This window comes from Camellia sinensis, chromosome 5 (genome assembly GCF_055761805.1).
Source record: "Camellia sinensis isolate YWXY chromosome 5, ASM5576180v1, whole genome shotgun sequence".
Classification (NCBI taxonomy): Eukaryota; Viridiplantae; Streptophyta; class Magnoliopsida; order Ericales; family Theaceae; genus Camellia; species Camellia sinensis.
In genome coordinates, this window is record NC_138965.1 from 117,205,588 (window position 1) to 117,220,096 (window position 14,509).

Below are 14,509 nucleotides of genomic sequence, written 5' to 3' on the forward strand. Positions count from 1 at the left end.
ATCATTTATGACCTTTTCTTTTAACTTTCTTTAAAAAATATTGGGTGAAATTTGTATGTACCAAGGGCGGGTTTGGACAAAACTTATTTCCAGTGGAGTTTTTATTTTTATTTTTTACAACTATTTAAAATTTAAATTAATATTAATAATAAAATAAAAACATTATAATCCAATCCATCAAAACAATACAACAATCCAAATCTACAACCAAAAAAATTAAAACCGACATAAAATATATTTTTAAAAATAAATATAATCAAGTTGAGGTGGAACTAAAACTCGTCCCCACCCCTAAACTTTTATTAGGTCGGAAGAAACCTGTATATTTGGAGATGGGTATGATCAAAGCGGGTCGGGGAAACCAAACATGACAATGTCAAAAGAGCACACCAAGTACTATACTTCATACAATCAACACCAAAGGCTATTTATAAGATGATCCATAATTTATTTATTTATTTTTTTTTTTGTGCGCACAAATAGGCAACAAAATAAATACAAAAAGGGGTTTTTTTTTTTTTTGGGGGGGGGGGGATTTTTTAATATTAATTTATTTATTTATTTTTTTTTTTGTGCGCACAAATAGGCAACAAAATAAATACAAAAAGGGATTTTTTTTTTTTGGGTGAGAAAAGTGCTATGAGTAGCGGATTTCTTCTTAAACAGGTACTAAAATCATCCTTGCTGATCTTCCCATCATTATCGGTATCAAATAGTTTGAAGAGTTCATGGATCTGCAAGTGTAAAATCCAACAAAGCTTTGAGCAGGAAAGACATGTCGGGTTTATTGAACTTTCACAGCTCGTTTGAATTGGGTGATTTGAAAAGAACCAAAAAGAAAAGAAATACATATTTCTTTCTTCATAAATGGAGAGAAACCAATTTCTCTTGTAACTCTCGAGATGACAAATTAATATTTTTTCATAATATCAAAATTGCCCTTTATAGAAGAAATAAAAAAAGGGACCCCTATAAAAAGTTACTTTGGCAATATAACATGTAAGAATTTATTTTCTTTTCTGTTAAAGAGTTTAACCAAAAAAAATATATGATAAATCATCATCTTTTCTCTTCTTTTCTCCCCTATTTATCCAAACAAGAGGGAGAGAAAACACAATCTTTTTTTTTTCTTTTCTTCTCTCCGAGGTTCCCAAAGGGAGGAAATGTCGAAACTATAAATATAAGATTATATATTGTTAGAAATTAGGCGCCCATGTGGCATGACCCTTTGAACCTGAACCTTTTGAACCTTATCTATATAAGTTTGAATTTGAATTCAAAACTTATTTGGATAACCATTCAGGATACCTATATCTATCATATCAATAGATATGGATAGATGGATAGATTGATATATATGTGGTTATATATCAAATTATATGGTTAATCTATGAAATATGTACATCAGATATACGTTATGTGATTTTTACCCATAACCATTTTTCTCATACTCTCTCTCTCTGACTCTCTCCCATAAAACAACGATCAAGTCATTTTGCACTATGACTTGTGTGGGTGATACTCATTTTGTAGTATCACTCCACTGCTAGGTTCGTTGTTCAGATTTTGGAAGCACGTGATTTACCCACGAGGTTCTTCGCTACAAGATATGATTCTGATATTTTTTCCCGCTATAATATTATGCTTTTTGATTTACATTGGTATCAGAGCCTAATATGGGTATTTTCGTGCTTAGTTGCATGCGATAAAATATGTGTATAATTTTATACAAATATACATACATATTATTTGCATGAAAATTAGATTGAGAATGTGATACATCTCATTTTTATGTCCATTAAATGTCATTTTTGAGACTAAAAATGCATTTATTGCGAAAAGTGGAGTCCGGCAGTACCAAAATTAGACCATAAAACACCGTGGAAGGCGGCGCGTGTACCTCACGCGCTATATAGCGCCACCCAGCGGTTCCACGCGCTTCAACTCGCCACCACGCGCTTCCACGCGCGTCCATGCGCCACCACGTGCTAGGCGCTCTTCCCACGCGCTCTACGCACGCGCTGTCCGCGCCCTTCCCACGCGCGCGTTAGCCGCGCCGCTTCGCGCCGCGCCATGTGCGCAGCCACGCGTGCACTATGCGCCGCGCCGCCGTTGAGCCGCCTCGCGCCGAGTTGCGCTGAGTTGAGCGGCGCGAGCCGAGCCGTTTTTCCCAGCTGGCTTGGTTCTAAGGCTCTGTTTATTCTTTTTTTAATTCTGAATTACGTTAAATGGTCATAAGTAATTCGTTATAGCTTTGTTTTAAGCATGGTTGGTACTGTTAGATTCAGAATTACATTTTCTATCTTCTGTAAAATTTTGAAAATTTTATGAAAATAAAAAATATTTTTCCTGAAATAATAATTCATTATTTCTGCTTTAAAATGCATCTGGTGTTGCATGATAAGTTTCTGAGGCTGAATTTTTTATTGTAGACTATTGTTGTAGTTTACTATTTACTGGTATGGTTATTGCATTTTACCAGATTCTGGAATATTTATTTCTAATTTTATGTGTGTTTATTAGTTATTTAAAATTTCAGAAAAAATTTAAAAAATTTCAGAATGATATACTTTCTGTTATGGCATAATCTGAATATTAAATACAGCATATTGTTATTTTTTGCATATGTTGTAATTAGAATAGTATGATTAATTATTTTTTTTATTTTAATTCCGTTATTAAATGTAAAATAGCATGAGTTGATTGTGAATCTACATTATGATGCTATTGTATGAAATTAGAATATTTTATCATACTTTTAGACATGCCATAGTCAGTGGGAGGTTAATCGGTTGAGAGAAATCTTTGTAGATTAACTCCCGAAAACCAATATTTTGCGTATAAATTAAATTAAATTTTGGATAATTGTCACCTGTGGCGCAAGAGATGATTACGAGCATAGCGGATTTTCGATCTTGCGACTTGTGTAATATTGTCACTATTTAATTTAGATTTTTGTGGCAAAATTATATTATGCTAATCAAATTAATCCCAATGCGAATTTCTCTCTGAATTGACTTAGCTTATGGAAGTTAATTGGTTGACCTAGACTTAGTAAAGATGTTCAAATGTGAACAATGTAATCACATTCTTTAGATGAGCAAAAGTCTTGGAGACTTTAGGTCAAGTCTTAATTGAGCCAAAGTAAGGAAACATGACTCAAAGTCGCCGTGGTTTTGTTGCCTTGTTTGGCATAATAAAAACTAATGTGTGCGCTATGGTTAGCGGCACGCTACGTAGTTTTGGTTGGCGAGTTTTGGAGTTATGAAATTAATAAGCCCTCAATAGATCTGTATATGATATTGACTATTGAGCTACGCGGATTGACTTTGTAATTTGACTTGTAAATAATGTTACATCATTAGATGAAGTAACATTCAAGAGTCACGTCATCCAAGAAATGCGAGCTTAAATAAATTAGTCATTAAGTGTAAGACGAGTAGCCAGTATAAATAGTGTTTTGCTCTCTACCCAATTATTGGGAGTGGATGGAGCAAAATTTCATGCACTATAATAGTGTGCATTGAAATATCACGTGAAGTTAAAAGATTAGCGCTTAGAAGCTGCAAAATCTATTAACACTAAGTGAAAAGATTAGCGCTTAGAAACTGCAAAATCTATTAGCATTGTCAACTTGTCTAAGTCTGGACACTTACTGTTTCCACACTTGAGTATGAGACATGATGAGGGGCTTCTTTGTATGATTCCTTAGCTAGACTAACGTTTTTTAATAACGTTTAGCACTAAGCGCAAACGTTGCGGCATAGTGATGAAAAGGTCAAGGCCAACAAGGTTGTTATGACTCTAAGAATTTGACGCATCGCTTGTGAGAGCATTGTGTTGAATTAGACTCTTTAGCCTAATTCGCGCTTAAGTTACTTTGGAGCTGTCATAGTTGATAGCTTATTCTCTCCTTCTTGTGGATAGTAGAATTAATTGCAAGTAACTATGAAGCGAGAAATAGATATGGCAAGAGGAGTATCGTCATCTTTCAACTAGATGTAGTAAAGTGTATGGAGAATAAAATTGACTTGAAGGTGCAGGGGATTAGCACTTACTAGTTAAATTTGCGACTTAGGTGCACTTGATATCTCCATGACATCCTTTTATGATCTAGTGAATATGAATTAGTCGTGAGTCATTACCTAGTTGGGCCTAAACCTTTAAAACTTGTCTTCGAGAACTCACACATTAAGATGATTGGAATTAGTTTATGACATTGGTCATGAACCAGTGGCTTATTATACTTAATCACATTAATGAGATACGATGGTTTGAGTAGGCCTTCTCGGGCCCACTCGCTTATGACATCCTGCTCTCATGTGAATATGTAACTTTGTTCTCAATGGGTGCGCACAAGTAAATAGGAAAGCCATAGAAGGTCATTTGTTTTGGCGTATATAGTCCACTATGATATTTGTGACTAGATATGTGTAAGGGTATGATAGCTAAGCCTCAATCTCGACACATTTATAGATTACAATACACATCTGAGTCAAGACTATTTGATCTCCCATAAGTTAAAAGTTTTGAGATGATTTTTAACATTGCACATATGAGGTTGAGATCAATTAGATAACAACTTTCGTGCTTTTAGTTTTGACCAAGGTGGCGAGTATCTATTTGAGTTATTTTTTAAAAAACTCTGTGAAGAGAGATGAATGCTTAGAAAATTGATTATTCCTAGTACTCAATAACACAATGGTGTAGTAGAGATAAGGAATTAAATATTGTTAATGTTAGGTGGATAATGGCGCAAAATGTTTCCTAATTGAAAATTGCACTAGTTTGTTGCCTATATCCCTAACTAAGTGCCCTCCATATCAGATTTTACACTCCATTTTGAGTAATAGGTTAGCGGAGAGCCATCTATGGGCGATCTGTAACCGTTAAGCAGCTTATCTTTATTTTACTTCTCATAAGATTGCGAAGTTAAGACCTAGGGTTCTATAGCGCATTATTGTATGCAGTCTTGTAAACACAAAGGGTCGTGTGGCGCATTATTATATGCGGTCATGCAAACCCTCCGGGTCATGTGCATATAGGTAAGCAGCTTTGTGGTAGTGTAACTAAGTCACATAAAGTTTTATTAGTAAAGGTGACGTGAATAGAGTTTTTGGAACTCTATAAGATAGAGAATTCTAAGCATAGCGTTTTATGTAGCCTAGTTGAGAATGGAAGAAATTTCCAATATCCTAGGGACAGTGAGAGCGATGTGCCTACTAATGGATTACTCCATTAGAGAAGAATACTCTACATTCTTAGTTGCATGGTAACGAATGTGAAAATTTTCCACGTCATCACTGGGTGATTGAGAGGGAAACATTCATGATTACTCCGCAAGATGATAAAGAGCCTAGGATAATGCCTAAGGCTCTAGTCCCCTATTTTTAGAAAGTGGATCAATGTTGCGCAGTTTAAGACAAAGTCTTTGAGGATTAACCATTTTTATAATTTGGTTGACTTTCCATTATGACGCAAAACTGTTATAAAGTTATGCGTAATTTGGATAGTCATTGTTGAGGCATAAGGCTCGCTAGATACCGAAAGGTCGCACCATTGAGAAAAGTGTAGACCATGAGAAGACTTCCTCCTGGGGAGTGAGGTTATTTTGACTTAGGCTATGATTGACATAAGTTCGGAACATTGATTTGTGGACATTGTGACCCAACTTTCTCGTTAGAGAATTGGATAAGTAGATCCGTAGGGATTTACCTTCTGCTTTTATGGTGAAAAGTTAGGAGCGCAAAAAGGTTGCTAGTTCCAATAAATCTTTCACAGCCTAAAACAGTTATCTAAATAGTGATTCTTAGATTTCGTCAAGCCATGATAGGTGTAGACACCCCATTTTTGACCGACCTTGAGACTCAGACGTCACCAGTTGAGCACTCGGTGATATTGCATATTGTCCTTGCTCAGAAGTTTCAGAGTCTCGGCTGCGAGCCTTGCCTCCGAACTTCCGGGCTCTTTTGTGCTTTGCCTCGATTTGCGAACCAGGCTCTGTTTTCTCTGTTTTCTCTTACTGAAGGGAGGGAGAGGTCTCGTAGATCATCTCTCGGTGGCCGTAGGCTACGTTTCGTGGTCGTAGGCCATTTTGCCCGTTTGGAGCCCGGTTTTCGATTTTTCGGAGCCGTTGGCCGTGTGCCTCAGTTCGGGACCGCCTAACCACCTTCGTTTGCCCCATTTTTTGGCATACATCTTATTTTCTCCCCTTTGAGGGACACTATGGTCAGAGAGACCAACTTCGTGGTCGAACACCACTCCCGGTGCCTAACAGTCAGTTTTTGGGGCCTCGGACTGCGCGTTTCGGCCCCCCCGAACCTTCATTTTGCATCGGTTTGGGCTCATTTTTGGCAGGGACCTCTGTTTCATTGTTAGGAAGGTCGTAGAAGGGTGGGAGGCCAACAATTGTTCTGTCAGCCAACTTTATCCCTTCATCGCCCTCCGTTGCCCGATTTTTCTCACTTGAAAGCCAATGTTGACCACTCTTGGGCCATTTTCTTGCACCCTAAACCCCATATTTGTGATGTACAAACCTGGGAGGCCACCAATATCATATGGCCGGCCACTAATGTTGCTTGACCCTTTTGAACCCCTCCAAAAAGTGGGCTTTTCTCTCTTCTGGTTTACTTTCTCCAGTTTTTGACCACATGGTTGTGTTGTGCACACATGGGAGGCTACTAATATCATATGGTCGGCCACTAATGTTGATTGACCCTTTTGACCCTTGGCCGGCCGACCATGAGAGGTGGCCGGCCGGCCACCTGCAACTTGGATAACTGGCTGGCCATGTTCCTTGCTACAGGTACATCTCAAATATGCATCTCTTTCCTCCCCAGATTGTGTATCCGGGGGGTGCATTTTTTGAGGGAAACTTGGTTTGTTTTCCCTCCATTTTTTCCTCCCTTTTTCCCTCCCTTTTTGCCTTTATAACAGGGGCTCCAGCTCTGATTTTAGGGTTGACAAAATTTCCCTAAAAGCCTCTTGCATTATATCCCTCTCCCTCTCTATTTCCAAGCTTAAAACACCCTTAGCCCTACACCATTTCTTCACCAACCCATAGCCCTACCCTTCCATCCTCCATTCCAGCAGTTTGAGAGTGTTCTCCAGAGCTTAGGAGTGCTGCATTTTGGTCCAAGAAGCTACCAAAGTTTGGTCTTCAAGGGTGAGTACCATTCCCACTCTTTTGAGCTTATTCTTGTATCATTTCTTAGCCATACATGCTTGCTGTTTTGAGCTCCGGCCCTAACTGAAAGTGGCATTTTTTTGAGCTCCTTTTCACTTTTGTTTAAGGGCCCCTCACTGTTTGAGGCCCCCTTGATGGACTTGCTTCATTATCCTTCTTATATGCCATTATTTTGTGTAGTATTTTTGGCCTAGGTATAATCTGTTTTGAGGCATGTCATAAACTGTAAAGGGGCTTATTTTGAGCCCTTCTTGAATGTTGTTGAAGGGCTCAATGATGTTTGTGGCTCCTATCTTCCACTTGCCTTTATATTTCTATTTTGGCTCCATTTTTGCATGATTTGTTAGCCTATTGTGCTTCTGTTTTTTTGTCTCTTTTCAGAACTGAAAACAGTCTTATTTTGACCCATTCTTCATGTTTCATTAAGGGTTTTTCATGGTTTGAGGCATATTTTATATACTTTGTGTTATACCTCTCTTTTGGGCCTCATTTTGCATAGCATTTTGAACATATTTTCATACTGTTTTGGGTCCGGCCATCAACTGTAAAATGCATTATTTTTGGCCCATATTCAATATTGTTGAAGGGCCCCTTTATGTTTAAGGCCAGCAACCACCACTTGCTTCTTTGTCCATCTTTTGGCCCATTTCTTGCATGAGAACTTAGCCATACCTGTGCTGGTTTTTGTGGTTTGCCATAAACTGTAAAAGATCATGTTTTGGGCCCCTCTTTAACTTTGTTGAAGGGCCCTAATCTTTTTGGGGTCAGAAGCTGTGAGTTGCTTCATTATCTCACATTTAGGGCCATTTTTGCATGCTAGTTTTGCCCTATTTGTGTTTGCTTTTTGGCCTTGATTAGAACTGTAAACATGCTTATATTGGGGCTTCCTTGAATCTGTCTTCACATGTCATGAGCAAATAATGCATGCTTGATGTAGCTACAAGTCATTTCATGTGCTTAATCTTGCATTTCGGGACCATTTCATGCATCGGGTATCATATTCCTATGATTCGGGGCTGTTTTGGGTCATGTTTTGCTGCTGAAATTTGCATGTTTGCATATCATATTCCATGCCTTGCCATGTCTTGTTAGAGTGGCATTCCGTGCCTTAGGTTCAGTCCTCGGTTTGCGTGCATGCGTGCACGCATCTCGAGCGTCTCGTTTTCATCTAATGGCCTCTTATGTGAGTGTGGCTGAGGTCCGCTTATGTTGGTGTAAGTCCATTATGCATTGTGTATGCCATTTCATTTCATAGCATTGCGTATGCTAGGTTGTATGTTAGCGCATTGTGTATGCCATGTTACCTTGTGCATCGTGTATGCCATCTCATAGCATTGTGCATGCTAGGTTGTATATTAGTTGCATTTTATGCATATCATGCATATTGCATTGTGCTTGGGATAGGAGTTAGCCTGGTGTAGACGTCCCCGAACGCCCCGGGAGGGTTAGTCCCATTCTGTTCGATATTGGGGTCACTACAGCTCAGGACTCTCAAATTGTCACGGTTCGTAATCTGAACCATAGAGTCCAAATCTGGCAAATCGTTTTGAGAAAACAGATTTTTTGAGAGAAGTGCCAAACATGGACTGCTTTGACAGATACAGAGTCGCCACCTAAATATTTTATTTTGGGAAATTTAGGAAACCCTGACTCGTTGCCTAAGGCCACGTGTCCGTCATCACCAAAGTTGCCTCGGCTCGGGAACTTGGGTACGATTGGGGAAGGTCACTTCGTGAGCACCCCCGCTCACCCGATCAAAGATCGGCCTCTACTAACCATGATATCAAGTTTTGAAAACATTCACTACGCCAAAACAGGGCATTAACGGCGGTTTTTTTAACGGCGGTAACGAAACAGCCGTTAAAGGTACTATTAACGGCGCCGTTAATGTATCATTAACGGCGGTTTCGTTACCGCCGTTAAAAAAACCGCCACTAAAAGTGTCTTTAACGACAGTAATGAAACCCACTTTTAACGGCGGTAACGAAACCGTCGTTAATGCCCACTTTTAACGGCGGTAACAAAACCGCCGCTAATGCCCAATCATTACCGCCGTTAATGACGGCGGTCTTTGCCGGCGGAGCTCCGGCGAAACTTCGGCGAGCTCCGGCGAAACCATTTACAATAAAGTAAAAGTAATGTTTAAATATTTATTTAGGGAATATATTTCATGAAGAGTGGCTGTGGCAGAGTGGTTGGTGTTGGTGGATGAGAGGTCTTGAGTTCAAAACTTGGGGAGTGCAAGAAGAAAGAATTATTTTTTGAAAAATTTGAACCTATTTACGGCGGTAAAAAACCGCCGTTTTTGGTCCTATATTACCGCCGTTTTTGGTCGACTTTTAACGACGGTAATTTGCCTTTTTACGACGGTTTCACTTTTTCCGACACACGCATAAACGACGGTAACGAAACCGCCGTTAATACCGCCGTTAAAGGCTTTAACGGCGGTTTTACAGCCCTTAACGGCGGTAAAAAACCGCCGCTAAAGCCCAATTTTGGCGTAGTGATTGTGTGTTCTTATTCCGGTTATTAGCCTAGATTTACTATGTGATGCGCACAGCATACAAGTATAGACTGGATCGTCTGAATTGGAACAAAACATTTCATGTTTATTTTTTAAAGTGGTTTGATGGTGCTACCCGCAAGTAGGCTAAGACGTGGATTTGCCACCCTCGGGTGGGCTTAGAAAACATGATTTTGCCACTATCTAGTGGGCTTAAAACACACATTTGACGAATTGTTCTAATTCAAATAACCCAACCTTCACCCACAGGCATTCAGGCAGTTATATCACATAAGCATATAGCCTCATGGTAAGCATGCTATTCATGGCAGTCACTCACACGCATGCAAGGATGCTAAAGCATAAAAACTTACCGAGTACTCCAAGCCAAAACAGAAGCTATGTTAGAAATCCATGCATGATCCTAAATATGCTGAAATGCCTAATGCAACACATGCAAAAATGCAACTATAGCACGCTCGGCTATTCTAAACATGGCATATGGAATGCTACACCTAACATGTATTCAACTTGGAATTGAAATACAAATGCAGTTAGTATGATGCGCCGAGCCCGGCGCATGCAAAACAGATGAATGAATGCAAACATGCTATCATACTGTATGCTAATTGAGATATGGCCTAATCTAACCATCATAAGCAGGTAAATAAAAAGGAAGAAAGACGTGGGGTTGGAAGACATACATCACACTCACCCATACTTATTACAATTATGCCCTCGCACAGAGGGTCCGAATGAATAGTACAGTCCAGAATAAATACAGTCCAAATAATACAAATTCCTAATTAATTTACAAATTAACTAAGAAAAAAAAGATAAACTGGCATGCAAGCCAGGGACTGCCTTGACTCTTCTTCAGATGATGGATGATGCATATCTAAGCAGCCATGCGCGGAAATCCACGGCGATGCCCCGATTAGCCTCTGTTTGCAATTTATTCTTGGAAAGCGCACCGAGCCCCGGAAGACTGCCGATTCTTGATTTGCTGCAACAGAGAGCGGGAAAAGGGCATGGCAATGTATTTTCAAAAATGTATGCATGCCTCGATCCTCGTGCCACCAATCACGCATCTCGATGCATGATGGCTGAGGAGTCGAATTGCACAATTCAATATAGGATGAATGCACATGAAAACACAACTAAAACCTAACTCCATCATGGATAATCCGGAGTGTCGGTGACTGGGGAATTGAGACACGTTCCGTCACTCGGAGTACGAAATGCACCTCATTTCCCGTGCCCGGGCTAACTCCTATCCCGAACACGATGCAATATGCATGACATGCATGAAATGCAACTAAGATACAATCCTAACGTACACAATGTTATGGAATGGCATACACGCTGCACGAGGTAATACACAACCGAGCATACACAATGCTATGGATGAAATGGCATACGTAATGCAATAATGGGCTTACACCAACATGAGGAGGCCATCAGATGAAAATAAGACAACTCGAAATGCGTGCACGCAAACCGAGGACCGACCCTCAAGCACCGAAATGCCACTCTAATAAAACATGGCAAAGACATGGAATATGATATGCAAACATGCAAAAATCAGTAGCAAAATGAGGGGGGAAAACAGCCCTGAAACAAGGCGAAAAGACACCCGATGCATGGAATTTCTCCCGAAATGCAAGATTAAGCACATGAAATGACTTGTAGCTACATCAAGCATGCATTATTTGATCATGACATGTGAAGACAGATTCAGGGCAGCCCCAAAACAAGCATGTTTACAGTTCTAAGCGAGGCCAAACAGCAAACACAAATAGGGAAAAACTAGTATACAAAAATAGCCCTAAATGTGAGATAAAGAAGCAACTCACAGCTGCTGACCCTAAACAGATTAGGGCCCTTCAACAATGTTGAAGAGGGGCCCAAAATATGATGTTTTACAGTTTATGGCAAACCACAAAAACCAACACAGGTATGGCTAAGCTCTCATGCAAGAAAAGGGCCAAAAGATGGACAAAGAAGCAAGTAGTGGTTTCTGGCCTTAAACACAAAGGGGCCCTTCAACAATGTTGAAGAGGGGCCAAAAATAATGCACTTTACAGTTGATGGCCGGACCCAAAACAGTATGCAAGAATGCTCAAAATACTATGCAAAATAAAGCCAAAAATAGGGATATAACACAAAGTATATAAAAGATGCCTCAAACCATGAAAGACCCTTAATGAAACATGAAGAGGGGGTTAAAATAAGACTGTTTTCAGTTCTGAAAAGAGACCAAAAACAGAAGCATCCGAGGCTAACAAATCATGCAAAAAAAATGGCCAAAAGAGAGATATAATGACAAGTAGTAAATGGAGGACACAAACAGCAATGATCAATTCAACAATGTTGAAGAAGGGCTCAAAATAAGCAACTCTCCAGTTTATAACATGCCTCAAAACAGATTATACATAAGCCTAAAATACTACGCAAGAAATAGGCATACAAGAGGGACAATGAAGCAAGTGCAAGATGGGGACCTCAAATGACAAAAGTCCCTTAATGAAACATGAAATAGAGCTAAAAAAAACACTACTTTCAGTTATGGCCGGAGCTCAGATATACAAGAAAGAGAGGCTAAGAAATGTTGCAAAAAATGAGCTAGAAAGAGGGAAATGGTAACTCACCGTTGTAGACCAATCTTTAGCAACTTCTTGGACCAAATTTGCTGCCTCCTAGCCTCTAAGAAGACCTCCAAGCTGCTGGAAATGGAAGTGGTGGTGTGGTGCTAGGTGATGGTGTGTAAAAATGGTTAAGAACTTAAGGGGTTTTGAGGTTTAGAGTAGAGAGAGAGAGAGAAATTTAATGAGAGAGCTCAAAACCAAAATTTTCTAACTCTCCAACACAGCTGGGAGCTGCTGGTTTTATAAGCAAAAGAGTTGGAAAAGAGGAGGAAAAAAAGGGGGGAAAACAATTCAAGTTTCCCCCCAAAAAAGGCCAAAAAGTGGGATATAAAGGCAAGTGGTAGCTTCTGGACCCAAATGGCCGAGAGCCCTTCAACAAAGTTGAAGAGGGGCTCAAAACAAGACACTTTGTAGTTTATGACCAAGTCCGAAACAGCTCACAAGTAAGCCTAAAATACCGTGCAAAAATAGGCCTAAAAGAGCGTTAAAGAAGCAAGTGATAGGAGGAGATCTCAAAAAGCAAAAGGTCCTTAATCAAACATGAAAAGGACCTCAAAATATGACTATCTCAAGTTCGGGTCGGAGCCCAAAAATGTAGAATGAAGGTTCGGGAGCCAAAACACGCGGTTCGGGGCCCCAAAAGTGGGTTGTTAGGCACCAGAAGTTGTGTCCGACCACAAAGTTGGTCCCTCGGACTGCAGTGTCCCTCAAAAGGGAGTAAATAAGATGCATGCCAAAAACTGGAGCAAACGGAGGTGGTTAAACGGTCCCGAACCGAGGCACACGGCCAACGGCTCCGAAAAATCGGAAACCGGACTCCAAACGGGCAAAACGGCCTACGACCACGAAACGTAGCCTACGGCCACTGAGAGATGATCTACGAGACCTCTCCCTCCCTTTGGGAAGAGAAAACAGAGAAAACGGAGCCTGGTTCGCAAACCGAGGCAAAGCACAAAAGAGTCCGGAAGTCCGGAGGCAAGGCTCGTAGCCGAGACTCTGAAACTTCTGAACGAGCACAATATGCAATATCACCGAGCGCTCAACTGGTGACGTCTGAGTCTCAAGGTCGGTCAAAAATGGGGTGTCTACACCTGGGCACGGGAAACGAGGTACGTTTCGTACTCCAAGTGACGGAACGTGTCTCGATTCCCAGTCACCGACACTCCGGATTATCCATGATGGAGTTAGGTTTTTGTTGTGTTTACATGTGCATTCATTCTATATTGAGTTGCACAATTCAACCCCTCGGCCATCATGCATCGAGATGCGTGATTGGTAGCACGAGGATCGAGGCATGCATACATCTGTGAAAATACATTGCTATGCCCCTTTCCTGCTCTCTGTTGCAGCAAATCAAGAATTAGCAACCTCTCGGAGCTTGGCGCGCTTTCCAAGAACCATTGCAAAACAGAGGCTAATTGGGGCATCCTAGTGGGTTTCCGCGCAAGGCAGCCCGGACATGCATCATCCATTATTCAGAAGAGTCAAGGCAGTTCCTAGCTTGCATGCCAATTTACAGCTTTCTTAGTTAATTTGTAAATTAATTAGGAATTTGTATTTATTTGGACTGTATTATTGGGACTGTATTATTTGGACTGTACTATTTATTCGGACCCTCTACGCGAGGGCAATGTTGTAATAAGTGTGCGTGAGTGTGATGTATGTCTTCCAACCCCACGTCTTTCTTCCCTTTTATTACCTGCTTATGATGGTTAGATTAGGGCATATTTCAATTAGCATACAGTATGATAGCATGTTTGCATTCATTCATCTGTTTTGCATGCATCGGGCTCGGCGCATCATACTAACTGCATTTGTATTTCAATTCCAAGTTAAATACATGTTAGCTGTAGCATTCCATATGCCATGTTTAGAATAGCCGAGCCTGCTATAGTTTGCATTTTTGCATATGTTGCATTAGGCATTTCTGTATACTTAGGATCATGCATGATTTCTAATGTAGTTTTTGTTTTGGCTTGGAGTACTCGGTGAGTTTTATGCTTTAGCATCCTTGCATGCGTGTGAGTGACTGCCATGAATAGCATGCTTACCATGAGGCTATGTGCTTATGTGATATAAACTGCCTGAATGCCTGTGGGTGAAGGTTGGGTTACTTGGATTGGAACAAGTCATTGACTGCGAGTTTTAAGCCCACTAGATGTGGCAAAACTA

The 14,509-nt window shown here is 40.3% G+C and overlaps 1 protein-coding gene across 3 annotated transcripts in view; it reads right to left on the reverse strand.

The window, feature by feature from the left end:
- Positions 1 to 508: 508 nt before the first annotated feature.
- Positions 509 to 14,509, reverse strand: part of LOC114271213 (MADS-box protein SOC1) — an 88,325-nt gene continuing 74,324 nt past the window's right edge. For 2 of the 3 annotated variants that reach the window (XM_082869655.1, XM_082869650.1), the window contains one exon: positions 509 to 734. Coding sequence is in view for 2 of the 3 variants with exons in the window: in XM_082869650.1 (XP_082725776.1) it covers positions 555 to 734 (180 nt within the window). In the remaining variant the exon portion in view is untranslated. The remainder of the gene's footprint in view (positions 735 to 14,509) is intronic. The other variant, XM_082869648.1, reaches the window with a different exon arrangement.